The following is a 27201-nucleotide window of genomic DNA, read 5'->3' on the forward strand; positions in this document are numbered from 1 at the left end:
TAAGGTCGGTTTAGATGTGGTTTGCGGCGTACCGACACATTTAATGTTTTGCATTCACGGGAAGTACGAGGCTTGCACCTACCGTATTTTCGCGCGCATAACCCGCTTCTGCATATAATCTGCACCCCCACTTTCAGCCCGCCAGAAAAAAAAAAATACTCGCATATTCCCCGCACATTTGATACAGGAAAGGCTGCACCAAAGCTACTGCACAAGCAACACATCACTTACTATTTAGACAAAAAAGCATATATTTAGCAGGTAGAATACACTGACTCCAAGGTGAAAGTCACAATGCACTAATGAAATTCAGTTGTTAGAGCACACTCGTCCTTTTTTTTTCCTTCCTAGTCCTTGTATATTTTGCACAATCGTTGCCATGGAAGGGCTTAGTCAGTGTTACTGCGTAGGAGCTTCATGGAGCAACGCACATTACCGTGAAGCTGCACTAAAGGAAAAGACGCCCGTATTATCCGCAATACAACTTTGCCACTAAAAATTTTGCACTTTCGGTGTGGGTTATACGTGCGAAAATACGGTATCTTTGAACGGAATACCGCCTTGTAGCCAGCTATTGCCTGCATTCTTATCGTGTATCTTGCAGGAACCCCAATATCCATAAAGACAGAGCGGCAATGAGCTTGGAACTCGGGGTTCACGCTGCTGTAGTGGTTGGGCCAGTGAAAGTGCACAAGCCAAGATGAGGCATGACATTAGGCAACCTGTTGGCAAACCCCCTCCTTTTATTTCCAAACAACAGCTCCCTCGGGGAGCCAGTGATGCTGTGCGAGTGAAGTGGGTGAGTAGTCTCGAGTATGTACAAAATGCCTAGCAGTCGAGCACCGCTTCGATGGAGACGTGAGGTCACTTCTTTTGGTTCGCCCCGACCATTGGGGGCCGCATGGGTCCTGGTCCCGGCCCCATGGGTCCCATCATGGGCCCCATAGGCCCCATGGGCGGCCTCATGCCTGCGAGGGAAGAAAAGACGTGACATCGTTACACATTTCAGATGACAAAAACACTGTATTTACACGATTATAGGTCGACCCTTTTTTTTTCAATTTTGACAATCCAATGTTGGGCGGTCGACTTAGAATCGAAATCGAACTTTGTGCCACTTGTAACGGCAAGAGAAATGAGAAATCACGGGTGCTACGAGCTGGGGAAAGCGTAACACCCTCGTTTCTATAGTTACGGTCCAAGCGTAGCGTTAGCCACTGCATACATTCTGTCGACAGTAAAGGTAATGCCAACTTTGAAAGTTGGTGTTCCCGATCTGTGCCCTTATCCACCATACCTAGAGCGGCTGACCTTCCACCACCACATTTGGAAGTGTACTGAACGTGATGATTGTGCCTACGTCAGCGCTGTGAATTGATTCAAGGGATTTGTTAACAGTACCCATTTTGTTTATTAGAGACTAACAAAACGCTCCTTGAATGCGAGTAACGTACTCATGAATCAATGGAAAACGCGAGCAGCCGCTTCCGTGAGCCACCATGTTGTTTGTTTTGATATCGCGTGGCAATGGCCGCTGCCGGTAGCTTCGATGGTTGTCATTCTGCAGCGAATGTGTTCTTGTGATGGGGAATAAAGTTTCCCGCTCAACCCACAGCGCATGGTTAGTCCGCGTGCTTATACAAAAGCTTTTCTTTTTTAACATCTACTGAGCGCACCACGAGTGCACGGCTCTTGTGGGAGCATCAACCGCTGATGCAAGAACCACCGTATGGGGGGTATTGGTAAATGAGGGAAGTGCTTCTCTTTGTGATACGATTTTCAAGGTGGCCACGTTGCCACGTGCTTGTGTCGGCCCGTCTGTCATGAGTGCCCTGGGCCCGAAGAACTCTCTCAGCGCTCGCTCCCAGCAGCATTCAAACGGGCTGTTTTCTGCGCTCACACTTATTTTTTTTGAGAGAGAGATTTTGGGGGGTCGACCTACATTCGAGTCGACTTACACTCGTGTAAATACAGTATGCATAGCCTGTTTCCTGCACTATCACGGCAACGAACACAAGTTTTGGGTAGCCCTGCAACTATTTTGAAGGGCAATATATATGAAATAATTTCATTAATGACCTAACATCGACAAAAATCACACACCGTGTAAGAAAATAAGTAAAGATGAGTGAACACCTTTCCCTGAAAAGTCCACAGTGTACCAATCAAAGTGAAAAATTAACCTTGCAATTGAGAAAGCTAGCCGATAAGCAAGTGGCAAAACACGCAAGGAACCTGCACTCCAAGCCCAGCTGACACAACTTCTGCCTTTTCTTTGCCAATCCACTGAGTAAGTAAGTAAGTAAGTAAGTATCCCCTGTGCGTAAGATAGTACATGCACGGGGCAGTTTTATCGACACAGGACGGCCTTTCCAATCATACTTACACAACCAAAGCTGCACTTGCAACGGAAGAAAGACTGACTGACTGACTGATTGTGGAGTTCAATGCGCCGAGCCTACAATTGGGCTATGAGGCCCGCGATAGTGGACGGCTCCGGATCGATTTCGACCAACTCGGGATCTCTAACGTGTGCCGAAATGTCGAAACACGGGCGTTTTCACTTCTCGCCTCTACCAGAAAAGCAGCCACTGCGGCAGGGATCAAACTTACATTTTTGGGCCCAGCAGCACAACTCTCTAGCCACTGAGATATCCCGGCGGGTGGGACAAAAAAAAGGAGAAGACCAAACCAACTGCCAACCGGAGGCATTATTTCGGTAGCAACGAAACGTGCAGGAGGACTTCGTGAACAAGAAAAATGTCACAGAACACGACTTGTGAAACGAGATATGGTTGTGATTGTGGGTCTAGGTAAAAGCAGGTCTACCAATGAAGTGCTGACGCATGATTCCAAGTTTTTGCTTATCACGACCGATTCACGAAATTCAGCGTGTGTTGTACTCAATATATTTTCAATGGGCTCGCATCTCCAAGCATAAGAGAGCACCCACACGTGGCAGTAGAATGAAGGGTGGTCAGGCTGCTTTCTCAAGCTCCCTTAGATGTTCATTCACGCAATGCCCAGCCTAGGCATCCAATGAATGATTTTCCGCATGACAGCTTCATTTCGTACGCCACATTATCCACACACTCCGTGGACTGCCTAGCGTGATTTTTCTTACACGTAGCATTAGCGTTCCCCCCGGTCCACTAAACAGCAGGCTGGTTTCAGCTTGCTTGGCAAAGAAAGTACACAGTCTGCACACCTTCCCGCGTTGTTACTCTTATATGAGGTTCAGTGCTCATACCAGGTCACTGCGTCTCCTCTTTTCCGCCTTTTTTTTGCAGGCCACGCCGTGCACTGCCAAGATGAATGCTCGAAGTTAAAATAACGCCACAAATCAAGAAACCTAGATTGGTTGTTGGTCACCCGGTCGTTAGCGAAGGTCAAGCGAAATGTGGTGGAAAGTCTGTACACGTTCCTCATACTGTCTCAGTGGGGAAACAAAAAAAATGAGAAAATTGTCCACCTATTGAACACGCCCGCAATATTAGAAGACGAAAGGCTGGCCACCCGGTATCTGTTACACCGCACCAAATGAGACTGCTAAGCATACAAGCCAAGCAAGACCCAATGCCAACACCCATCCTCTGCACGAAAATTCAGAGCTGAAGTAGATTAAAAAAAAAACACAACCGGCCCTACAGGTTTCCCACTCAATTGAATCCAATCGCCATACAATTTAAATTCGATGGCAACTGGATTAAACTGAGCGGGAAAACCTGCAGTCGCCAAAAAGTTCTGGAAGTGCATGCTCCAAAACCAATCAATGGTGGCATCACCCCTTCCCTTGACACCCTAGTGATGTAGTAGTCCTTTACGTCCAACGGCAACGCTTTTGTGCCATGCCGTTCCATTCCCTTTGAGGAAGGAAAGCAAGAACCGTACAAGCAACAACGCAGCCGAGGGGGAAAATTCGGCCAGCTGTGTCAACAGCCAGTAGAGTTGCCTTCTTGCAGCTTTCTAGGCAGCAGCAGTTCATTATTAGCAAGCTGTACCCATTCCTTTGACATCGCTTTCCCTCTAGACTGGTAGGTGATGGGTAATGTCGAATTCCAACGGGCAGATCCGGAGCGGTCGCTGAGCTACGCTGCAGAGCATGCTGCTCCCTCGATCACCAGGTGCTCTGAACGCACCCCACTGCTGCTGGAGCAAATGCTGAAGCATGACGGGAAAAAGGATTTCCTGGCACCCTTTACGTCGGGCCCTTCCAAAAGCGTCTGCATCCATACAAGCGTTTACACCTTACTTGGTGTCAACGAAAGCCCCTTCATTGTCAAAGAGCTGATGAAGGAACTTCGGTCTTGACAGTGTCCAACGCCGGCCATGACGAAAGTTTAACTCTTTCGGGACCACTCCATAGGCCATCGATCACATATGATCGATGGTTTCGCGAGCCTGCAGAATACAAATTTTCGCTCGATGGAACACCTAGCGACATTTAGGAGATAGTTTGAAAACTGGAGTTTTCTTTATCGCCAGGCGGCAACGCGTCAGATATTTTATTCTGACGGGCAGTGGTTTCGAATGTAAACAAACATGGCGTCATACTCGTGCGAGCGCCATAAGAAATCCGCCTCGTCTCGGCTCGCATATCTTCGCCTTCTACTGTGGATTTTAACGATGAGAGTGGCAGTGAAGAGTCGAAATGCGGCTTTAGAGGTCGGATTTCAGCTCGAGTGAGGATTCGGGTGTCGATCAGCCTGGAACATCAAATCGCGCTCAAAGGTGGGTGTTGGTTTCGGTTTCAATTGGCTCTGGAGTAGGTATGTGCGCTCGAACTATGTTCTGGCTGGTTTATATTTATTCGCTAGGGTGTTAACTACCTATGGTGGTGATCTCCTGCCACCAGCGCAGAAACGGATCAAGTTTTCGCCGAGACAAGAGCCCGGCGTGTACCTGGGCGACGACTTAGCCATGGCCCTAGTGCCAAAGAGATCACACACAAAACAAAAAACTAGTTACACCTAGCCACATCAAACTTTTTCAATGAAGAAACAAAGCATTGTATTAGATTTTGTATATCCTGAAATAATTTTATTCTTTTTTAATATTTTTATATTTACGCTTTTTTCTATCTTTTTCTGTAGTTTTTTTACGAAGTTCTTAGTTTCAGATTTTTTCATGGTTCTATCGTCAGTGTTGAAGTAAAACTTGGTATTGTATGTAAAAGAAGATATAATTAGCTGCATTTTGGCATATGCTAAGGCAGGATGGTGCCTTTGCTTTATGTAAAAAAAATTTGTACCGAGACCTCCCTTTTTCATCACTTTTTCTGGCGGTCCCGAAAGAGTTAATCGACCTTTTCACAAACAGCCGAGGGGGAAAAAGAAGAAGGGGTACACCAAAGCTACGTTTTTCACTCAATCGTCGGCATTGGGCTCCTTGCTGCTTGATTACGAGCTCCAGCTGCTTCAGTCGCGCTCACTTTCTTTGAGCGTGACAAGGCGTTAAGCATCTGCTTTTGCTTTATAGACGCTGCGCACATTTGCCGAAGCAGACGCCATGGCGGTTTGGAGAGGAGAGTAGACTGGAAGCAGACGGCGATGATGTCAAGAAAGAAGAGGGAGCGCCCAGCGTTTTCCAGCCGACTCCGCCAATTTCGGGGGAGCAAGTTTTCGTGCTCCACGGGGCGACCCTGGCTCGGACGGCACTCGCAAACTGCCACTGGAACAGGGTTCGGTTGCTCCCGATCTGCCATTGGAATGTGTTCGCTACAAATAGAGCAAAAATGAGCTCCAAAGGTGCTCCGGATCTGCCATTGGAATGCAACATAAATCAGCCCGACGTCCACCAATTCGTCAGCCCCATATTATCAAGCCCTGAGAGGCAGCCTTCCGCTGCCACTCAGATCCCATTTCCACAAAAGACAGCGGCTAGGCTGGCCACGAAGCTTACCAGCCCCACCTGGAAACATGCTGGCATATCAAGTCCATGATGGACCACTTTTCAACCACTCAAGCCTTCCAGGTGGTTTTCTAACATCACTGCGTGCTAGCAGGTTGCACAGACTTGCTTGACCGATTTGAGTTGCTTTGTTTTGTCAGTTAGAAATGGAGCAGAAACTGTGGAGTGTTTTTAACAGCAGAACTGTTTTAACTCTTGGTTGCGCCGTCCATACGCAGAAAAAAACACCAGGAAAATGCTCAACGCACGTGAGCTCGCGCCTCGTGATGGATTGGCCATGAAACGGGCATAAGGAAGGCTAAAGCGCCCGCTACACAAAACTGTAAATTAGAAACTTAAGCATTTGAATGGAGAAAGAGCATAAAATCACAAGTGAGCATTGCTTGCGCCGTCAATGAACAGAAACACGCATATCGCCTGACATATCTCCTGACGTCAAATGCACATTAATAATGCCGAGACTTCGCTGGTTGGTAAAATGCGAGCCGCCCAGCCTGCCTAACTGTGTGGGCTTCTTCTTCCTTCAGTTTTTTCTACGTGCAGCTTCACTGTTCAAGAAGCTCCTTCAACAAGGAAACGCCTCTCTTGCGACATTTGGTGGCGGTAGAACTCTCTTCGACGCTATGCCGCACGCATGGGAGATGGGGCGACCAAAGAAGATCTGGACACCTTAAGAAGAGGGGGCTTATAATGAAGCGCACCGCACTGCAAGGTGAGAATGCAAGCGGTGACGACAAGCAGGGGACCCCGAATGGGTGCGTGCAAGTGTGTGCTTGAGCAGACAGTAATTGCTGCCAAGACCCCGCCAACCAAGTCACGGAGAACTTTCAGTGTCAGGTCCGTCGATCTTTGGGCAGCGCAAACAGCTGCTTTAAGTGAGAATTCTTGGACATCGAGCCCAGGCATAGCTGCCACGTCTGCGATCGGCTTTGATTCGACTTCAACTTGTCTACCATGAGCTCTGTGTGCAACGGTGTGCAGAAGACGGAGGTGGCCTTGCAGTTTTACACAAAGCCTTCCAGTCCGTTCAGAATCACGAAGAGATGAAGGTCTTCAAGACACGCCAGGACTTCTATACTTTACTTTGCGTTTGATGTCGTCTTCTGCTGATGAGTACCATTTATCCAGCACTTACCTGGTCAACCATTTACCTGTCTGAGAGTATATGGCGCTTGTCTAGTTTAACATAGTGAGACGCACACAGCTCTGCTATGACATCAGGCTTGCACCGTTGTGCAATCTGGCATAGATTTTTTCCCTCCGCCATTAACTCTTTCGTTACTGTGCCCATTCAAAATCGTTCCATTTGAACGATACCTTCGCAGCCCCTTTTTTACCATTACGGGCGTGTCCGGAAAAGTAAAGCTATTTGGGGTTAGCTCAGAAAATGCCCTTTCAAAATAATTCCTGTTTTCATTTTTGTAACGAAAACGCGATTTCTGACATGCATTCGTATCACCTGGGTGTGGAAAATGGGCGTGGTCATCGTGGTCATTGCGCACCACCGCTGCCACAGAAGGCATGCCACTCGTAATTACTCTGCATCAGTGTTCGGTTTTTCTTATCAGGGCATGAATGGTGAATCAAAAGATGATTTTCTATCATCGGGTTTGCACTCTGACAGTACTAACCACTGATATCGGCTGAAACTATCAAGTAGTGCCTGTTTGCAAAGTTATTTTATTTCAGGCCATTTTTTTTGCCTTTGCACACGGTGTTCTAAGTCGTGTTGTAGTTCTTCTTACCACAAGACCATTCACAAACAGTTTACACCAGTTTCAGTTTCGTTTCTGCTTCCCTAAATTCATATTTAACACTACTACACAGTTACCCAACATCAAGCCTATTTGCCATGGCACCTTCAGTGTTCGTTACTGATCCTCGAAAAAAAGCACGCCGCTCCCGATTTCACCCAAGCCTAACCCAATTTCTGCGATAAGAACTTCCGATGCAAGTCAAAAGATGACTCGCACTTGCCAGATATCAGTTCCAACAAGTAGGGCACTTCAAACCGGCCTTGCACACCACAGCTGTTCGCTGGCTAGTTTCATTTTCATTTGCGGGTATCCCCGGAGGTCTAGTGTTTCTCCTTAGTAGAACTGTCTATTCGGACGAAGTCTCGCACAGGTATGGTATTGTTTTTTTTTTTTGAAAATGTTAAGTGGCGCAGCAATGCAGGAGGCTCATAGTGTTGAACTCTTTTATCGCGCAACAGCAACTCAGTGAAAGCTTGCAAGGCACAACTCTAGTGCATCGCACCTCATTCCTGCAAGTAGGACTAGAATAGTGAGTGAGATGATAACGATTATCTGCAAGTGTATGTTTTGAGAGATAACTGACAGTGAACGTCAAAAAGCATCAACCACCGAGTTTCGTTGTCAACTCCATGCAGATTTTTCCGCATCGTGTGCTTGTACCGAATACTGTGTTGGCTGTAAATGCAAAGTCAGTCATTGACAAGATGTTTTTACATCACGAGGGAACAGACTGGTGTTCTGATAATGCGAAACTGTCAGATTTCCTGCAGGGAACCACCCAAAACTGCGCATTTTAAAATGGAGGTTGGCATTCACCACATGGCGTGGGCATCATGCGTGGTAACATTTTTTCTATATCTGACAAACTGTTATGTGCAAGTCAACACTTTTTCTAGGACGCGTTTTTGAAATGTCTCCCCTTGAAATGTATATTTGAATTTTTTTCTTCTATTGGTAGTTTGTTCATTTTCTTGGACAACTTCACACAAATTTCACTTTTGATATATTTTTTTGCAACTATGATGTACGACATTTTAAAAACTGGTGTTATTGGAAAGGGCATTAAAGGAGCCATGAAGACAAAACAAAAGTTTGTTTTATTCGAAAGATTAGGTGTTTCATAGTACCCCAAGCGCTTTCCCGGAAGCAAACGATGCTTTATTTACTGAGAAATAAGGCAATTTAAGCCAAAATTTTAAATCTCCCGCTAAATTGTACATTTTGTGACGTGAACGAACAATGGCGTCATATGAGCCGGTACATGAAACAAATATTTAGTATGTCGACTCCATATAGCACCCACACACGGGAATCAAACAGGAACCGGAACTCGTGCCGAAACCGAGACGGCGGCCATTTTAAAAATACTAGTAAAACCTAGTGCACTCGCAGCCCTAGTCATAGAATCGCCTGATGCGGCCAACAAAGCTCTCGCCGAGGAGCTCGGGCTTCCATTTAACAACCTCACACCAGTTGAACGCTCAATGCCTTCAAGTGCACGAGCGGCAGGAGTTGTGGGATACATCGAAAGACCGGAAAGTGACCATTCCGCGATACCCACAACAGACGAACGCATAGCCGTCGGCACCGCTGCCTCGTCAGCCCCGTTGCGACGGACGAATACAGACTGGTACGTATGTGCCGTATCTTTATTACGGTTAATAATAGTTCAATTTCAGTAGCAGTATCGCTTATGCCAGTTGGCCGGTGTCATGTATGGAAAGCCATTCGCGTGAGCTCTCCGCTCCGACCAGAAAGATACGAGCGTCAATGCGCGGTGTGTACGGTACTTTATCCAAGTTCAGAACGCTTTGACGGCGATTTGACGAAGTCGGCGATGAGCGGCAGCGTGTCCCAGGAGTGAGCTAACGTAAGGGTCCCCGCCATAATCACTTCGTCGGAAATGAAGCGACCGCACTCGTACTTCCTTTAGCCCCCTTTCTCATCCGTTGAAAAGTTCACAAAACGTAGCCACTTGCTTCGCCAAGGTTCGTCGTTGGGCAGCACATGAAAGGAGATCTCTTCACCGGCGGGGATGTCGCACTCCCTCGACGATTTGCCCGTACTACACGGGCATTTCAGGACGCAGCAACGAAATTTCATTGTAAAGTACTCGAAGAAACTAAGTTTTCAGAGGTTGTAAACTGAGAACGAGCTCGTAACAGCAGCAGCAAGCCAACACGACCACCATTCCGAAACTTCTGCGACGAGTGGCACTATCTCGTCGCTGCTTGCTCTTCTTTTCTCCCCTCGTTTCTATTTTTGCCTTTGCTGGTTGGCAATATGACGACAACTTCCTGTCAAGGAATTCAGATACCAAGCAAGGTCGCGGCTGTGCATGCTTGAACGGTTCGTTGGCCCCAAGGAGCCTCGAACCCGAAAATTCGTCTGCGCAACGGCGAGATGTCGAGCTCGGCCGGTGGTACAGTGTAGACCATTTATAACGTAACCGCTTATAGTGCGGGACCGGATATAACGCGGGTTTTTGCGACCACCGGTTTGCCTCCCATAGAACTCAATGCATAAGCGTACCGCTTAAGATGCGGTTGGCCGAAGCACAATACCGTTTATAGTGCGGTTTTTCGGCGGGTCTGCTGATCAACCGGCGCAGCTGAGCCATCGTTTTAGGGTAGCAAAAGAAAAAAGAGAAAGGATGAAATCGGCCATCTGACGCAGCGTGCACCCCTTGCCCTCCTCTAACGTAGACACCCAAAGAAAAAAAATAGGCACCCTTTAGTTCGCGCGTACCTGATAACCACAACTGACCTTGCTTGAAGCACCTCGGAAGATAGCGACAGACTCCCCATCCGCGCGCGGCAAGTTGATTTTATTAATCGTGAACCGCATGGCCCGTTTTCGCGCACGAATCGTGCACATCGGCGTTGAGCGTCAGTTTTTTTTTTTTTTTTTTTCGTGCTCGTATCGACGATTCCGCGCTCGCGGTGGCTTCTTCGCGTGGCAGTGGGAGGAGCCTGACGACTTGCACCAATGGGGAGACACGTACCTAGTGGCGGGAGATTCGAAGCGCTCCGAGCCGGCTAGCCGCGCCAGAGATGTTTAGGCTTACCACCGCGTTATTTTTTGATGGGCGCTTTCATAAGCAGCGTGGATGGCAGTTTATATTCCACTTTTCGCCCACATTATTAGCTCTTTTCTTGCATGAGCATCTTCGCTTGCGCCCCGTGCGGCATTTCAGCGAGCGGTTAGAAGCGGTCGCTGGAACTTACTGGAACTGCCTGCACCGCTTCACGGCCAGTGCCGACGCCATGTTGCCGCCTCTTACCGCGCCGCCCACACCACGCCAGTTGTATCTGCGCTGGCGTGCACTGCACGTTTTCGCGATACCAAATCTACCATGCGGTTCACGCTTCAGAACGTTGTTGCAGATAAGCCACCTCTCTTTCCCTTTCCGAACATTCGGGCCGCGCGAAGCCGAAGATTTCCACCACCAGTACGTTGCGCTGATAAGCAGCCGCCTTCAGCATCGTGAACACAAGGTGGGGCAAAAAAAAAAAAAAAAAAAAAATCCCGCTGGCGTTTTTATCACGTCTTGCGGCATCTGTTCATAGACGCTAAAAACGCAGCCATGGTCTTTCAAAACAAACACAACGGAAGTTAAAGCCGCGCTCGCCGTTTGTGAGACTGCGCTTTTGCCCTGCAGCAGCGGCTGATGTTAAAAATAGTACGAAATATAGACCGTGCCTTCGTTTTTAAGTGCTGTGCGTTTGAGTGATAATAAATATAGGTTGACTTGAGAGATAGGTGGCGATGTGGTTGAATTCGCGCGTGTTTTGGTTATAGTGCGGTACCGCTTATAATGCGGATTTTTGCGGCTCCCGCGATATACGTTATAAGCGGTCTACGCTGTAGTTTCGTACGCACTGGCGTACATGTTTGCGTGTTCGTTCGGAACTTCAACCGTTTACTCCACCGTTCTCAGTGTCATAAAAGGAATGTGCAGTGTGTTTCACGGGCATATAGCTCACTAGGCAAACTGGTAAGCCCTGCCTGACTTGCGTTTGCTTTTGCCGGCCTCCGCCAATCGCAGAGCATTCTGGTATGACATCATAGGTTCTGTTGTGGGAAATGAGCTGGTGGGTCGCATGGTCATTCCTTTTTTTCCTAATTATGTCGCTTATTTGAGCGAAGTTTGCGTTAAAAGTAGTGTCAGTATGGTTCTAACGAGGCAATTTTTCGAATGAACCAAACTTGTGTTTTCTCTTCATGGCTCCTTTAAGTCATCTGCATTTTGTGTTCCTGTAATTGATGTCTAAGCAACTTTTTTAGCAGAAGAAAATGTTTTCTTGGATCCCTAAAAATTGGTCAATTTTCCCAAGGTAACAAAAGAGTTATAAGGCCACTCCATTCAAATCTTGAAGCAATGCTTCAAGCATGGCATGGCTTCATTTCAACCAGCAGCTCCCACACACTTTGTCAAGGATGGACTGTTACCCCACATATCCTTGGATAGTGTGTCCAGCAGCTGATCAAAAGTACGACCTCATCTGCAGAGGATAAGGCAAGTCCCTTTTCCCCCACGGTGTGCTGAAGTTGCGCAGACCCCGCCCCAGAATTAAAAGCTCGTAGCTGTAGCTTCAACAGCTCACAAGAGAATCGTGTAATAAGTGCGGCCCCCCTAACTACCGAATGGGCTCTATTACTGGAAGCACGCCTAGATAGTCGAGCACCAATACTGCTCGATACATGCCACTTCTAGTCAAACAAGGAAGGCCCTGGCACAATGCAGTGATCCCATTGCCTCCACCAGGCACGTGTGCCAGGAACTTAGAAAGGGACCAGGCTGCTGCTAGCTCCTGGTAAAGGAAAACTGCTATGTAAACTGGCAAGGCCGAGAGATTACATGGCGTACCGGGTATCCCCTGACTGGTGGTAGCAAAACTGGCCAGCCAGGAATTAAAGGATATTGTAGGTGTGTGCAGTCAAACACCCAAAAATCAAGTCACACAGAGAGCAACAAACAGTGCTGCAAAAGGCGGCTGGCTCACCAGGCATCATCATGTTGGGGGGCATGGGGCCCGGCGGTCCCATCATGGGCATCGGACCCGGCATGGGCCCTGGCATAGGGCCCGCCATCGGGCCCATGTGTGGAGGGCCCACCAGGGGCATCCGCTGAGGGGGACCAGCTGCAACGAGAAAGAAGGCACAACGACTCATTTGCAGAAAAAGGCTTTGAATTCATCCACACAAACCGTCACATTTCCCAGCTGAGGTGCTGGTCCAGCCAGTTTAGGATTGGAAGAAAATTTTGGATGAGAGGCAAAGCTATTTGGGAGCAGTTTTGCAGCAGCAACATTACGGCCCGAAATGCCGGAAAAAAACTAAATTTGTTGCGGCATGGCGCAGCCCTTCTCGATTGATTGTAGGGTTAAACGCGCCGACGCAATGCAGGTGATGAGGCGCGCCGTAGTGGAGGGCTCCGGATTAATTTTGACCGCATGGGGATCTTTAATGTACTCCGAAATCTCAAACACACGGGCGTTTTTTGCTTTTCGCTTCCATCAGAAAAGCAGCTGCTGCGGCCGCGAATCGAACCCGCGACCTCGTGCTCAGCAGCACAACGCCTTAGCCACTGAGCCACTGCGGTTGCCACACTACCAGTAAATACTGCTTTCCCAATTACAATCAAAGGCCTTAGACTTAGCGCTGAAGCCTGCGGGGCTTCTATACTTAAAGGGCTTTCACAAGACACAAAAACCTAATACCACGTTTCCCTCTTCTCAGTGAGACAGCCCACAGCACCATTCATGCCTGGTGCTTTGCATGAAACACACATTACTCTTACTCTTTCTTTTTCACATCTCCCAATGTGTGCAGTACATTCGGCGCAAGAAAGCGAAACCACCAAGAGGCACGTACGGGCAGCAGATTCATCGCAAAGGTGCGCTGCACACGAGAAGTTATGACAGAACTTTCCAACTACTGCGCAATAACGACACGCTGTCATCGCAACAGCCCAACACAGACACACCTGCCTCCACTGTTGTCTGAATGAGAGTGGTTTGTGACCGCACCCCTACGCGAGAACATGGTATGTGGAAAAGCTGTTCAACCATGCGCAAGTAAAAAACAGCTCGCTTGCACAAGAGTGGCACCAACCCCTCAGCGACTCTCAAATGCACGGTTTATATCGCTGCAAGCTCCTGTTCTTCCCTCTTTGCCACACCACAGGTACCTTTGATCCTCACCCGGTCATTTAAGTTTACGATGTTGATTAATATCCCTTGTCAACAAAACCAAGTCGCAATATAACTGGGTTAAAGGGGGGATGTGGCAATTAAAATTGCCTTTGTTATTGATGCACCCATTGTAACCACACATTGGAGTAGAAGTACAGTTGACACACAATGCAGCAGAAGTACAGAAGTACAAAGAAGTACAGAAGAAGAGTAGAAATTAAAGGAGTACTGACACGAAATTTTTATGTTACGTTTTTTTCGCTGCTATGCGTGCCTACCAGCCCACTAATCATAGAATGACAGATTAAACGGTCGAGCGCAGCGTAAACATTCATTTACGGCGTCGTTTATTCGTGCCAGTTTCGGTTTCGACTGAAAAACGCCGAGCGGCCGCCATGACAGCATGTATAACATGACGTCACCAGTCTTGCCGTATCGCTGCCTCTCTGGAAGCGCGCGCGAGCGAGCGCACGCGCGCGCCCAGACCGGCCGAGGTTTTCGCCGTCCCCACAGGCCCGGGCAGCATGACGTCAGTCCCCAACCATGACGTGTACACACGCCCGAGCAGCGCGCGCCAACCACAGCCAGCGCGTCGGCTTCGTCACGGGAGCCCCGACGTCGGCAGTTTGGGGCACGTAGCAGATGATGTCACGTCGGCCCGCTCTGGGCTTTCTCGTGCGGGCGAAGATTAAAATGGATTTTAAATATGTTTCGCTGAACGGTTGCTGTTGAAACTTGCTGGGAGACATCTCCTGATGAAAAGGAAGCGTTTTACATAGTTATCTCAGCTTTGAAATTTCGTGTCAGTACTCCTTTAAGAAGAAAAAATGGACATGAGCAGGGCATGTAATGCAAAGGCAAGATAACCGTTGGTCATTAAGGGTAACAGAGTGGATCCCTAGAGAAGGCGAGCGTGGCAGGGGGCGGTGGAAAGTTAGATGGCCAGATGAGATCAAGAAGTTTGCAGGGGCAAATTGGTCGCAGTTAGCACAGGACCGGGGTGATTGGAGATTAATGGGAGAGGCCTTTGCCTTGCAGTGGGCGTAGATAGGCTGGTGATGATGATGATGACAGTTGACTACGACAATGCAGAACAGAAATGAGAGTAGCTTGCTTGTGCAGTTTTTAAATTTTGAATGCATCCTACTAATTAGTTCATCCCTTAATTTAAAAACGAACAATGCCTAAATATCTTCTAGTTCTTGTACCACTGTACTCACAAAGGTGTCTTGTGTGCAGCAAAGCTGTCCGTTCACAACTGTAGCCTCAGTCAATACAGTCGAGTCCACTTATAACGATACCGTGTATAACACTATATCGGATATAACGATGAACAACTATGGCACCGGCCACTTTCGTTTGCATTCCGTGATAAGATAAACCGCTTATTACAATGCTCAGTGCCGCGATACCGGATATAACGATTGAATCCGGTTACAGCGCGCAACGAAAATTCAAGCTGCCGCCAGCTCTCTGCGTTGTGCCACGCATCCCTCCCACCCCCCAGAAAACGAGTCGACTGCGCCGCTTACGAGGTAGCGAAGGGAGGGGGAGAGCAGTTTTCCTTCCAAACCCCTTCCTGGCATCACCGCTTCGGCATCGTCACCTCGCCCGCTCGAAAACTCGCGCCACCGGTGCCACTAGTTCACGTGTTCGCCTATGTTCACCTGTTGTGTCATGTTCACCGCTTTGAACTTGACTGGGTGCCTCTTCAACTGCCTCTGTCTTTTTGCAGGTCAATGTTTTGGAAACGTCTGAGTGCCTCGCTGAAGAGGCGACCGTTGCACAGACACGTGCTACGGGCAGCACTGACAGATACTTGGACGTGTTTGTGCAGCCAACTCGGAAGGGTCTTCACAGGAGGCCCAATGCATGATACAGCCCCTCAGGGAGCTTTTGAAAAAGATGTGCGCCAGCTTCGCATAAAGCAAACAAAGTCCACCGACTATGGTATCTTTTCTGCAAATATCGAGTTAGTGTGACCTTGCTTGCATGCAAATAAAATGCTTTGATCTCTGTTTTGGCTTCTTTTTTGTGCAACCCGCTTATAAGAAATATCGGTTACAGCAATGGGTTTTCCTTGGCACTTAGTGTTATAAACGATGGGTTTTCATTGGCATTTGTATACTGTTACAAGTGGACTAGACTGTACCAATAAAAATGGCACAATGTTCCTGCCCCATGCAAATGAAAAAATTTGCATATGCTGACACTGTGTATGTGCCTTAAATTGATTTATAGCCACGGAGCCCAGAAAGAAATAATGAACACCTTCATTGCGCTCGGGCCACCTTTGTGAATACAGAGGAACTAATTAGTAGTATGCATTCAAAACATAGAAATTACACAAGGTAGCTAGCTACAGACTCATTTATGTTTTGACACTGCCATAGTCGACTGCACTTGTGCTCCAAGTTTGGTAAGAATCGGTGCCTGGATACTGGCCCCATCCCCAAAGCACGTGAGTGCTTGGCTGACCTAGGCTGATAACCCAGTCAGAAGATCATGCTGCCATCACGGAATTTCTCGGATGTTTCCGAATCACTCGTTTATGCGGATGCACTAGCGACACTACTAAGTTTATTCCTCTCCAACCCTTCCGCTAAGCGCCTAAGCACGTGCTAACAAGGCGTGCCAGCTCACTAGCATGGTTACAACGGAGCGAAAGATTTCTCCACGTGGCACGAATGCAGGCAAAGCAGGCGGGCGAAATCAGAGTTTAAAAAAAATTACGGGGTTTAACGTGCCAAAGCTACACCTCAGCAATAATGTACAACATTGTCGAGGGCACCGAATTAATTGACCACCTAGGGATCTCTATATAATGTTCGCCAAAATGACGATAAATGGGCGTTTTCGCTTCTCGCCTCCATCAGAGAAGCAGCCACCTCGGGCAACTCAGCCACCGTGGTAGGTACCAACGAGCTCGCACTTTGAAAAAGTCGTCGAAAACATTCCGCAAACATTCATGTACTTTCGGAGCGCACTAGTGTTTGCAAAACGTAAAGTGCATTAGTGCACCAAATGGAGCTTTGCTGGCCGCATCAAGGTGCAGGCAAGTGCGACTGCAGCTAACCGGCAAAATTACCAGAGCTGCATCACCTGTGCCTGTGCAGCACCTCAGTTAACCTGAAGGGAACACCATGCTCTTTCGAGCAATCTTCGACGCTTTTCCAACCTGCGCGCTTGACACTTTTACACTCGGCATGTTTTTAACAACACACTGCATGGAAAAGGTTCGACCAGTTTTTGTCTAGAAGACAGATCTGTACTTCTGTAAATTACTAAAGCATTGTTAGCAAATTACCAAGGCGGGCGTTCGACAGCGTTCGACTGCGGAAGGCGGGCTGCCTTCCGCAGTCGACTCCCATTAATACGAAGTCCCTGGGAACCACAAAACATTTAATTATCTGAACTTTCAATTAAACAAAACGCAAAAAAGCAGCACTGCACACTTGCCACGTCCCCACCGAGATGGCATTAGGGAGATCTGACAAAGGGGCTTTATATTATATTATACTATATCATATTATATTATATTATACCTTTATATTATACTCGGGGACAACCTTCTGTGGCAGTGCAGTTACGACTACAGAGCCAAACTCCGCCGTTTCGCTGCACAACTGGAAGTAGATCAACAAAAATAATTCGCTGGGCGCTACCTAAGCAATTCAAAAATATATAGTTCTTATTTTTTAGCCTTGGATAGACAATGGCACTAAATTATTAGCCAGAATATGCGAAACAGAGACCATTATGTTTTAGATTTTCAGGTTTTTTTATTGGTTGCAGCGTTCGCCACTGGTGTTGCACAAGTTTCTTAAGCAAAAAAAAAAAAAAAAGCGCTTTTATCGACGGCAGCTTCCTTTCCTTCCGGTAGCTTGTGATTTAATTCGTGCATAGGATTTTAAAAGAAGCAGGAGGACCAAAGGCTGTCAAAACAAACAAAGCAAGTTCCTTGGGACGTGCACGGCCAAGTGAGACTGACGAAACCAGGACTCTCCGCCGTTTCAGCCTTAATTAAGTTGCCTGCTAGCGTAAGCGAGCGTGCTGTAACACGGCTCAAGGCAGCAGTTCTGCATGGCACCCAAAGTATTCAAAGCGTAGAACGGCTTCATTTGGCGACTGGAAGACCGCCTAAAGTTACCAGAAAGACAAGAGTGCAGCGGTACGATAGTTTCATCCTTCGACACATTCGAGGCGATCCCAATGAAATTCAACTTTGCGCTGTACTGTATGCATGCTTCGTTTTCAGTGTACCGCGCCCACTATATGTAAGCGCCCTATATGTAAGTGGTGCTGCCCAGCTTTTAGCTCCAGAAGAGTTTACACATCATCAGTGCATGCTCTAAAAACTGCAGTGATGACATAATTCATGTCACTTCTGGACAGTTCAGAGCTGGACGGTATCGTCCATGATATAGTTTATCAACTCAATCCAGGTTCTCCAGCCAAAAAAATCGGCTTGTGCTTAGGAACAAAGCAAGCGTAGCAAAGGAGACGCCAATATGCCTGCATGCTTGGTGATCGTGGTTCAGCGTACTCAATCATGGAGATCATGCAAAAAAACGAACTGTGTAGCAAGCAAATGCGTATCTGTGACGCCGAAATTGAAACCGAAACCTGTTTAACGGGAACGCAAAACAGTTAGCTTCCCCCAAAAGCCGCCTCTCCACTGCCACAAAAAGTTGTCCTCAAGTATCGTTACAACAGAGGAGGAACCAAACTGTGCCGTCCAAACTACTAACACTCAAACCACTGGCGACTTCCTAAACCTTCAACGTGGCTGACGCCGCCCTTTTCAGGGAGGAAGTCCTGGAAATACTGTCGAGCCCAACAATGTTCGCCCCTGCAACATTTCGCCAAAAGATCGTGACCTCGGGTTGTCAGACACGTATCTCGGAACTGGGTGCAATTTTTTCTGCTAAGCTGAACTGCCTCTCGCACTCAGCGTTGCTGCGGTACTGACCGAGCAAACTTTTGCTCTTCAACGATAAATATGTCAACTGGTGCACTATAAGATCGAATTATCAAGCAGCTCCGGCGCAATGTGGCCAGACGTGATAGGGGATTTGGCAGAACACGGGTGCGTTTTCAGGATACTTTTTGTTTCGGTTGTACGATCGCACAAAACCAAAGTTTGGGAGTATCCCAGAGAATTCGGGAAACCTGGCAGGTATGGCATTGCCACTAGTTTGCAAGATGCCTCCCTCCTTGATTTCATTCAGAATCTCAGCTTTCGTCGCCAAGTCAAGCGTACGGTACCGGTTGCCACGACTGTTGAGACTAGTCGGCAAAAATCGACGACTGAAGCCTCCCCCGCAGGAACTGCTCACACATTGCTGTGCGCAACAAAGATGGCTGAGGACCTCAAGAGAAACAGACGCGTGCGCTAGTGCGAGCCTCAACCATCCTGCCGCTTTATCGACTCCGCGCTTCTTCAGTTACAATGGCACCGACATCACTGGAGCACACAGTGGTGTTTTCAAGCGTGAAAATTTTAAACTTTATCGAGAAATGATGGCCACCTCAACGCTTTTTATTCGAAACCACTTTCAAAAAAATCAATGTAATCGGTTTTATGCTCATTATTTTTACTCTTACGCATGTATGAGGCTATACACGTACATACCCTCAACGCTTCCTCTGTGCATTGCTGTGTTTGCTATTTGGTCTTTGTGTACCAGGATATGCGCAAAGATGTACTACCTGTTTTGCAATGATGCGTTTTCGCGCCTATTCTGTCTATTTCTTGTACTTGTTGAACAACAGCTTCTAAACCACTTCCAAACTGTAAAAGGGGCCGAGAACATGTCAGGCCTCGTGGCCTTTTGTCTCGGCTTCCCCTCTCGCTTCAGAAACAAATAAACTTCAAACTTCCATTATCAAGCAATTTCTTTCACTGGATCCCATGTAAAATTAACGGGACCAGCACCATTCACTTCTAACCAACCGAAAATTCCAATTAGGTGATTTCGAATAATCAGAGAGTCACTGTACGGCAACCCAGGGCGACAACAGAGCGCGAGCTCCGAATCCAAGCGTGCATAAACAACTCACGCTGCAGTGCTGTGGGAGGGGGTATCATGGCTCCGGTGAGCGGCTTCAGCTGCGTCGACTGGATCTTGCCCGCCTTGAATGCCGCCGCTGGAACACAGAGAGAGAGAGAGAGACAGACTTGCATCACTTATCAGTCCCATGAAATCACACAAAAAAGAGGCAAAATTTTCCCGGGGCACTGAAGTCTGCTTAAGTGCTTTGAAGGTGAAAGCCTGGTGATACTTAAAGGGACCCTGCAACACTCTTTGAGTAGCGCAAGTAAACCTGCGCAACGTTTAGCTTACACTGCCAGGAATACCTGAGCCATATATTACACATGCATGTGAAGCAGTGAGCGTGCAAATCGCTGTGAAAGACGCAGAAAAACCAACCGCGCTCTTTTCAATTTTCCTCATTATGCACCCCTAGCATGGCCTAAACGACATCATTGAGGCCATGGCTGTCTGACTGGCTGTCACTAGTCAACTCCGTGGCTTATTTCTCGCATTTCCTGCGACAATCCGCCGTCATCGGCGCTGTGTACCAACCTCTTCTATGCCTGAACCTGTACACACAGTTTTGCTGTTTCATTTGGATTTTGAGTGCGCGCAGAGTTTGAGTGACGAGCTGAATACTTCCTTTCCAAGCAGCCTACTCGACAACAAGCACTTATTGCTTCAAAAACGCCCTACCACCGCCAGCGCGCGCTTGCGAGCAGGCAGCCATGCCTGTTTTTTTGTGGCACCAGACCGGAAACAGACCCCTTCCACATTGAGGAGAAAAGGAGAAAACTCCCCGGCCTGTCATATATCAAAGGCCGCAGAAGAGAACACTGTGAGCCGCCCCCCTTTCCGGGAGAGAGTGCATAGCTTTTGCCATGTTGTCCCGTTGGCTGTCCGCAGTCGAGTTGGGAGGGAACAATTATGCGCGATTTCTTATCACACATAGTTTCGGTGATAGTGAACAGATTTTTATAATTCTTGCGGGAAGAGATTGCTGGGACAATAGACTTTACCCCAAAATACATGCCGAGTAGTCAATGGTAAGTGCTGCAGGGCCCCTTAAACCTCTTCACTGCTGCACCGTATTTGTCTCTCTTCGTTCGCTTTTGCTTCTTTGTCTTTTGGCGCTAATTACTTCGACCAGCTTCTGTTCTGCCCTAGCCGGTACATGCCTCTTTCCTCGCTTTCCTTTCTTCGTCTTACGATGCGAATTACGTGAGCGGGCCGACTCGCACACACCACTTACTTTCTAGAATCAGGGTTCTACGCAGCTGTTGTGCAGGTGTCACGTGACATGCCCTATCCTACAGCTTTTGTGATTTATACAGTTTTGTGAATTTTGTGAAGTGGTCACACTCCTGATTGCGGGCCAATCCCCAAGCAGGCATGCACTGCAGCAAATGGAACAGCAACGACAAAAACTTTTGCTCTATCGCTCGCAACGTGCCGGGATAGCCCAGTCGGTAGAGCATCAAGCTGCTACTGTGGGGACGGGGTGCAAAACTCACTGGAGCACAAGTTTACTCTGTGCAATGGCAGCCATTTTCTTGGCAGGCCAACAGCAGCACTTTCTCACAGAATGGGGCACTTTCGGCTTCTGCCTTGAAAAGAATATCAACGCCAATGTGCTGCAATCTATAAAGCAGCCAGCTATGAGTGTGACACCATGCGAGGCAACAGTGCTGCTACCAGCATTGCCCTGCCGTTTCAGGTATCTAATACCCCTGTCACACGGGCACTTTCAATCGCGATTGAGTCGATCCGGATCGAGCTCAATCCGGATCGGGCGCATGCTATACGGCAGTTTCAATCGCGATCGAGGCTTCCAAGCGCGATCGAACGAAAGTGGCGATACTCTCGTCCCCGCTCAGTAATGACACAGAAGGTGAAAACTTAAACTAACGCTACAAACTGTGTCAAATAACTTGATCCAAATAAGCGTGAGGTAACATTTACATAGTTACGTATACCTACGACCGCGAGAAGTTACCAGGCACCGGCCACAAGTACAATGTTAGCGCCATCTAGCGTACACGAGTGCAACCGGCGCAACTTTTCGATCGCGATTGAAACGGCCCGAGTAGCAGCGGCAGTACTTCGAGCGTGCTCGAAAATTCGATTGCGATTCACTTCAATCGCGATTGAAAGTGCCCGTATGACAGGGGTATAAGCCAGAGGTGCAGCAGCAAGATACGGCACAACTATCACGCAAAGGGCATTGCACAGCCATTCCACTTGCGGTATGAAGTTGGCTGCCTTGAAATCGCTGCAGCTTCACTCAAGGTGAAAAAAATGATTCAGGGAGACTTAGTGGTTTCCCATCCACTTGAAGGTGTAACTGGAATTCATTTATGCCAACGGTGAACAAAGGTGCTTCCAAAGCTTCGTAAAAGGAGCTTAACAGCCTCAGCCATGTTGCTGCTGATTTCAATTGTGTAATTATTCTTTCATAAGTCAAAATGCAAGACAGTTGGAACTGTGAAGTTCTCCTATAAAGCCGTACAGCTTTCGTTTGCGACTTAATAGCTGCATATCAGGTGCATGTGGGACACTCCCTTTGCACAAACTAGAATGAATTCTTCAACTGCGAAGTTTCCGAGAAAGCTGTACAGCTTTCCTTTGTAGCCGTATGGCTGCACTGAGGTGGATGTGACTTCCTACGTAGAAACTTACTCTACTTTGGGGATTTCCCCTAAATCTGGCAGATAGAAAGCTTAAGCTCAGTTGGTAGTGCAACTGCCCCAGAAATGTGGTGGTCCTGGTTTCAATCCCCTGACCACAGGGTGAAATTTACATTTGCGACGCTTTGTGAAAAAGCTTTCCATAGCTTTCCTTAACGGCCACACTAGAGGTAGAAGCCCACGTTCCCTTTGTAGTGCCGACACATACGTCGTACCAAAGGATGCAATCACCTACGTTACAAACGCTTTGCACTGCAGGCAGCGGGTGCTCAGGCAAGCCGCACACATCAGTCAACCAATAGCTATTTCAGTGCAACGCGGCGCTTGAACTGCCAGCCCACTGTGACCATAGTTCCCACCCACCAAGTGAGAAGACTAAAGGAAAAAAGGGCACCCAGCAACGCACAAACGTGTTTTAGAGCAGCCAAAAGCAGCCACCCACATGCCAGCTTCTTTCGACCCGAGTCACTGCCAAGTGATTGATTGATTGTGGGGTTTAACGCGCCGACGCAACGTAGGCGATGAGGCGCGCCGTAGTGGAGGGCTCCGGATTAATTTTGACCACCTGGGGATCTTTATCGTGCGCCGAAATCTCGTACACACGGGCGTTTTTGCTTTTTGCCTCCATCAGAAAAGCGGCCGCCGTGGCCGGGAATCGAACCCGCGACCTCGTGCTCAGCAGCGCAACGCCTTAGCCACTGAGCCACCGCGGCGGGTCACAGCCAAGTGACTTGAAGTGAAACACACTGCACAAGTCACTTCCGCAGAAACATCACTACAGTTAGCTCGCTGTCCTGTGTTATGTCTAGTTTGTGTCAACATCTTTTATGCGTCTTTTCCTGCGATGTATCAAAACTAGCTCGCCCAACTTCCCATCGTGCTGTACTGTAGACAATTTCACAAGATGCGTGAAGCCCAGTGGGTGCTACATTGCTACCAACAATCCACCCGCGTAAGTCCTAGTTACTTTTTGCTCGCCTAAACGCGATGAAACTCACCTTCCCGTTCGCAACAGTCGACTGGTATCAGGATCTCAGCTTCAACATTTTGTGCCTCTAAATCCCGTGCAACAGCCCCACTGTATGTATTTCCTTGCTTTTCGCCTGCCAATTGCCTGATAATAATAACCTCAAGAATCTTAGAAGATTCGTACGAAATCTTCGCACTTCGTACCAGAATATACTCCAGGGAAATCTGGCACTGGTGTGTAGACCACCAACACTCCAGATTGTGGGGTTTAACGCGCTGAAGCTATGACTGGGCTATGTGTCGTGCCGTAGTGGAGGACTCCGGATTAATTTTGACCAATTGGGGATCTCGAACACACAGGCGTTTTCGCTTTAGGCCTCCATCAAATAAGTGGCCGCTGCGGCCGGGAATCGAACCCGCGACCTCGTGCTCAGCGGCACAACGCCTTAGCCACTGAGCCACCGCGGTGGGTCCCCCCACACTTGAGTGGGAACACCAGGAAGCTTTCCATTCTTGCTTGGCTCAAAAACAAATGAGAATAATTGTTTGCTTACAAGGTAGCTTGAATTTGCCTAAAAGTACAGTCAACAAAGTTCTCCCCTTCAAAAATTTAAAAGCTACTGGAACGAACAGAAGAAAAATAAATTGCTGCAAGCGTTAACCTTTTCGATGATCTCCGATTTCATCTGCAGCCTTGCATCTCACCTTGGCCAAGCACTGGCTCCTGACGTCACAGTAAACAACTCGCACTACACCAACGTTCTCATCTTTTTTCCCATTAAATAACAGCCCAAGAACAGCAACTTACCGCCCCGCAAGTAAACAATCCTTGCACACCAAAACATCAGACTGAGGATGGTGCACAGCTAAAAATTCATACCGTGACAAATCAGCCCGGCAAGGGCTGAGTGCCGATCGCAAGCCAGGACAAGCCAAACAGAACACTTATGACGTAACCACGACGCCACAAAACCACACTGACCCATTTCCCTCCGGTACATTTCAGCATGACGAAACTTTTCGGCGAAGCAGGAAGCGCAACTCACTTGTGGCGTCGATGAGGTTCTGGGCTTGTTCCTCCATCCACTTCTGGTAGTAGAACTTGACGTTCTCTTTGTGCTTGCGGCCATTGCAGTGGGTTTTTCTGACCGACGGCTGCACGACATACATGGTCATTATAACAACTAAAAGGCACCTTGACCGGTCTCCTTAAGCGTGCCGCTGTCGTAAAGCTCGTCACTTACGCTACAACATGGATGGGCAACATTTACGATTAACATGGGAGAGTAACAATTGAGATTTATCGATTCGACAAGTCTTATCTCGACCGAGAAGAGGAACCCATTCCAGCTGTACAAGCGGAAAGGAATCGGAAATGATAAACGTGCCATAGTGGAGAATTCAGAAAATAAGAGGGGGGGGGGGGTCTTTAACTAGTGCAGAAATCTTCCCACTCGGGCATTTTTGTTTGTTTTTGCTCCATCTTAAAAAAACACCGGATCGGCCACGTGTGTGGAAGCTACCCAACTTTCTGAAGCCCTAAACGCAGAGAGAGAGCCAAAAAGCCATGCAGGCGATGAAGTCATGAAAAGCAGAAAGGAGCGTCAACACAGAAAAACTACCATTTGTAGCAAACAAAATGACCTTCATTAATTAAGCCTCCCGCAATTCCAGACTGTATCCTATGGCAAAATGGCGCATGCCATTTGACCCGATATGAAGAGTTGATGCCAGTAATAATAACAATATACCAACCACCCAACCACTCAATCAACCAACCAACCAATCAATTAACCAATCAATCGATAATCCACTATCTGTTCCAATAGAGTTGAAAAGGGCTGGCGGTATGCCTTGCCCTCCCGACCTGTGCCACATTCACCAGGGGCCACTGAGACAAACGGCAACGAGCAAATTTTTCATTTGCTACATGACATTCCATCCCAGAACATTAATCACGCCGTAAAATCAGTCAACTTATCAACTCCTATAGAGTGGCAGAAAAGTTAACTGTCTCTTATCGCAATGACAACCGTGAGGACATGTATACATTTCGTTGTGAAACTCCCGTAGTGACGGGCGAGCGTGCAGGCGGAAACATACACTGAATGCAGTTTAGTAGTTCTGCGACGCCACGCATAAAGCTTCGGTCTTTAATAAAACTGGCTCATGAAGTTCCAGCTCGCCGTTTTGCGGACAATTGTAGCTGGAAGACGCCTTCGCGTAGCAGACGACGCCAAGGTGCGTTTCAATTCACCTCCGTCTGAAACAGCAGTTCGTATCGGCATGGCCATCGAAAAACCTGAGAACTTGGCGCCCCCACAGTAAATGGGCTGCTGCAATGGGTTTCGGGGCGATAGAGCAGGCACAGTTGGTTATACAGGAGGCTATGGTTCTACATCAGAGCCACAGAGCCCGAATGGTGGGCCCCTTTTAGCACGCGTTCAAAAGAATAGCGCGCGCAGTGACATCACACGTCACGTGGGTGCTCTGTGCAGCGAAGCGTTTGGAAACAAGCGTACCCGGCACCGCACCAGAACTGGTTTTTCCCTCTGCATATAACTCTCTCCTGCCAACAGCACCCTTCGCCATAAGTTGTGCATGTTTAGGGAAGATTCGCGCTGGACAATGAAGCGATAAACCACCACAATGAGATCGTTAACAAGTCAACCTTCCAATCAGGTACATCGCGCTGAAATGAGTCCATAAATTAGAACAATTAAACTGTCAATCACCCAGGGGGATAACGCAGGTACGACGCGGCAGTCGAAAAATCGCTCCAATTGGAGATGCGGCGTAGAAAAGATGTACTCACAGAGTCATGCGTCAGGTATGTGTCGCAGTAGTCGCAGTAGTACCTACAGCGTGTGAAAATGGGAAACAAGAACATAGAAACAAGCGTAACAATATCGCCCCGACACAGGCACAGATGCCGACCGCAAAGGTCGGGCCCCAACAAGCAAAACACTAATCAACAATATCAACCGATTGCAAAATTCGGGCCCCAACTAGCAAAGCAGTGACCGAGATCAACCGACTGCAAAAGTCGGGCCCCAGCAATCAAAGCAGTAAACGCGATAAACCGACTGCAAAATTCGGGCCCCAACAAGCAAAGCAGTGATCACGATCAAGCGTACGGTTTCACTGCCTCCATTAAACATTTTCGCCTGTCCCGCTACAACTGCAATAAATTAAAAGAGGTGATAAATCAGAATTTCTTCGACGGCGACAATACAGTGGCCGCCGAGACCCTGGTTGCGCTCTTAGGCTTACGCTCCCACATCACAGGCAGTGGGTGGTGAATACATGCAGCAAGTTACATTCCCCACTGCGGCAGCTTATAAAGCAGCAGAATCCAATAGTTTGCCATGCCTTGGTCTAAAAAGAGAGAAGAGCCATCAAAGCATTAGAATTGCAAGTAAAACTCAGTGGATGCTTACTTCGGCATCTTGACCGACCGGCACCAAGCTTGCGACTGGATCCGGCTCAGCAATCGGATGTGGATTTTGGATTTTAAAATAAAAAAAAAGGTATTTCAAATTTCTCTGCAAGAGGTCTAACCTTCCAAAGTACTAGAAACAAACCAAAACGCTAATATTGATTACAAAAAAAAAAAACAATATTGAAAGTTGCTTTCTCCGGC

The 27201-nt window shown here is 47.9% G+C and overlaps 1 protein-coding gene across 2 annotated transcripts; it reads right to left on the bottom strand.

Annotated features, from left to right (window-relative positions):
* Positions 1-725: 725 nt before the first annotated feature.
* Snrnp-u1-c (small ribonucleoprotein particle U1 subunit C) lies at positions 726-27131 on the bottom strand. 2 transcript variants are annotated; one of them, XM_077692809.1, is made up of 6 exons: positions 26999-27131; positions 26374-26416; positions 24605-24713; positions 19928-20014; positions 12674-12811; positions 726-968 (listed from the first exon to the last, which is right to left on the bottom strand). In XM_077692809.1, exons 1-6 carry the CDS (start codon positions 27004-27006, stop codon positions 865-867), a joined length of 489 nt encoding a protein of 162 aa, XP_077548935.1. In that variant the 5' UTR covers positions 27007-27131; the 3' UTR covers positions 726-864. The 2 variants fall into 2 exon arrangements, with proteins under 2 accessions (XP_077548935.1, XP_077548934.1); XM_077692808.1 differs by having other exon boundaries at positions 26374-26419; positions 26999-27104.
* Positions 27132-27201: the final 70 nt, after the last annotated feature.

Source organism: Haemaphysalis longicornis, unplaced genomic scaffold, assembly GCF_048455015.1.
Source record: "Haemaphysalis longicornis isolate Haplotype H1 unplaced genomic scaffold, Haemaphysalis longicornis Haplotype H1 scaffold_12, whole genome shotgun sequence".
In the NCBI taxonomy this organism is placed as follows: domain Eukaryota; kingdom Metazoa; phylum Arthropoda; class Arachnida; order Ixodida; family Ixodidae; genus Haemaphysalis; species Haemaphysalis longicornis.

Bases quoted from the DNA above. Each gene is read 5' to 3' on its own strand.
- Snrnp-u1-c (XM_077692808.1), bottom strand. The intron at 20,015-24,604 runs GTGAGTTGCGCT...TCTGTGTTCCAG, and splicing joins GAACCTCATCGACGCCACAA to CGGCGGCATTCAAGGCGGGC. The intron at 969-12,673 runs GTGAGCCAGCCG...CTTCCCTCGCAG, and splicing joins CCCCAACATGATGATGCCTG to GCATGAGGCCGCCCATGGGG.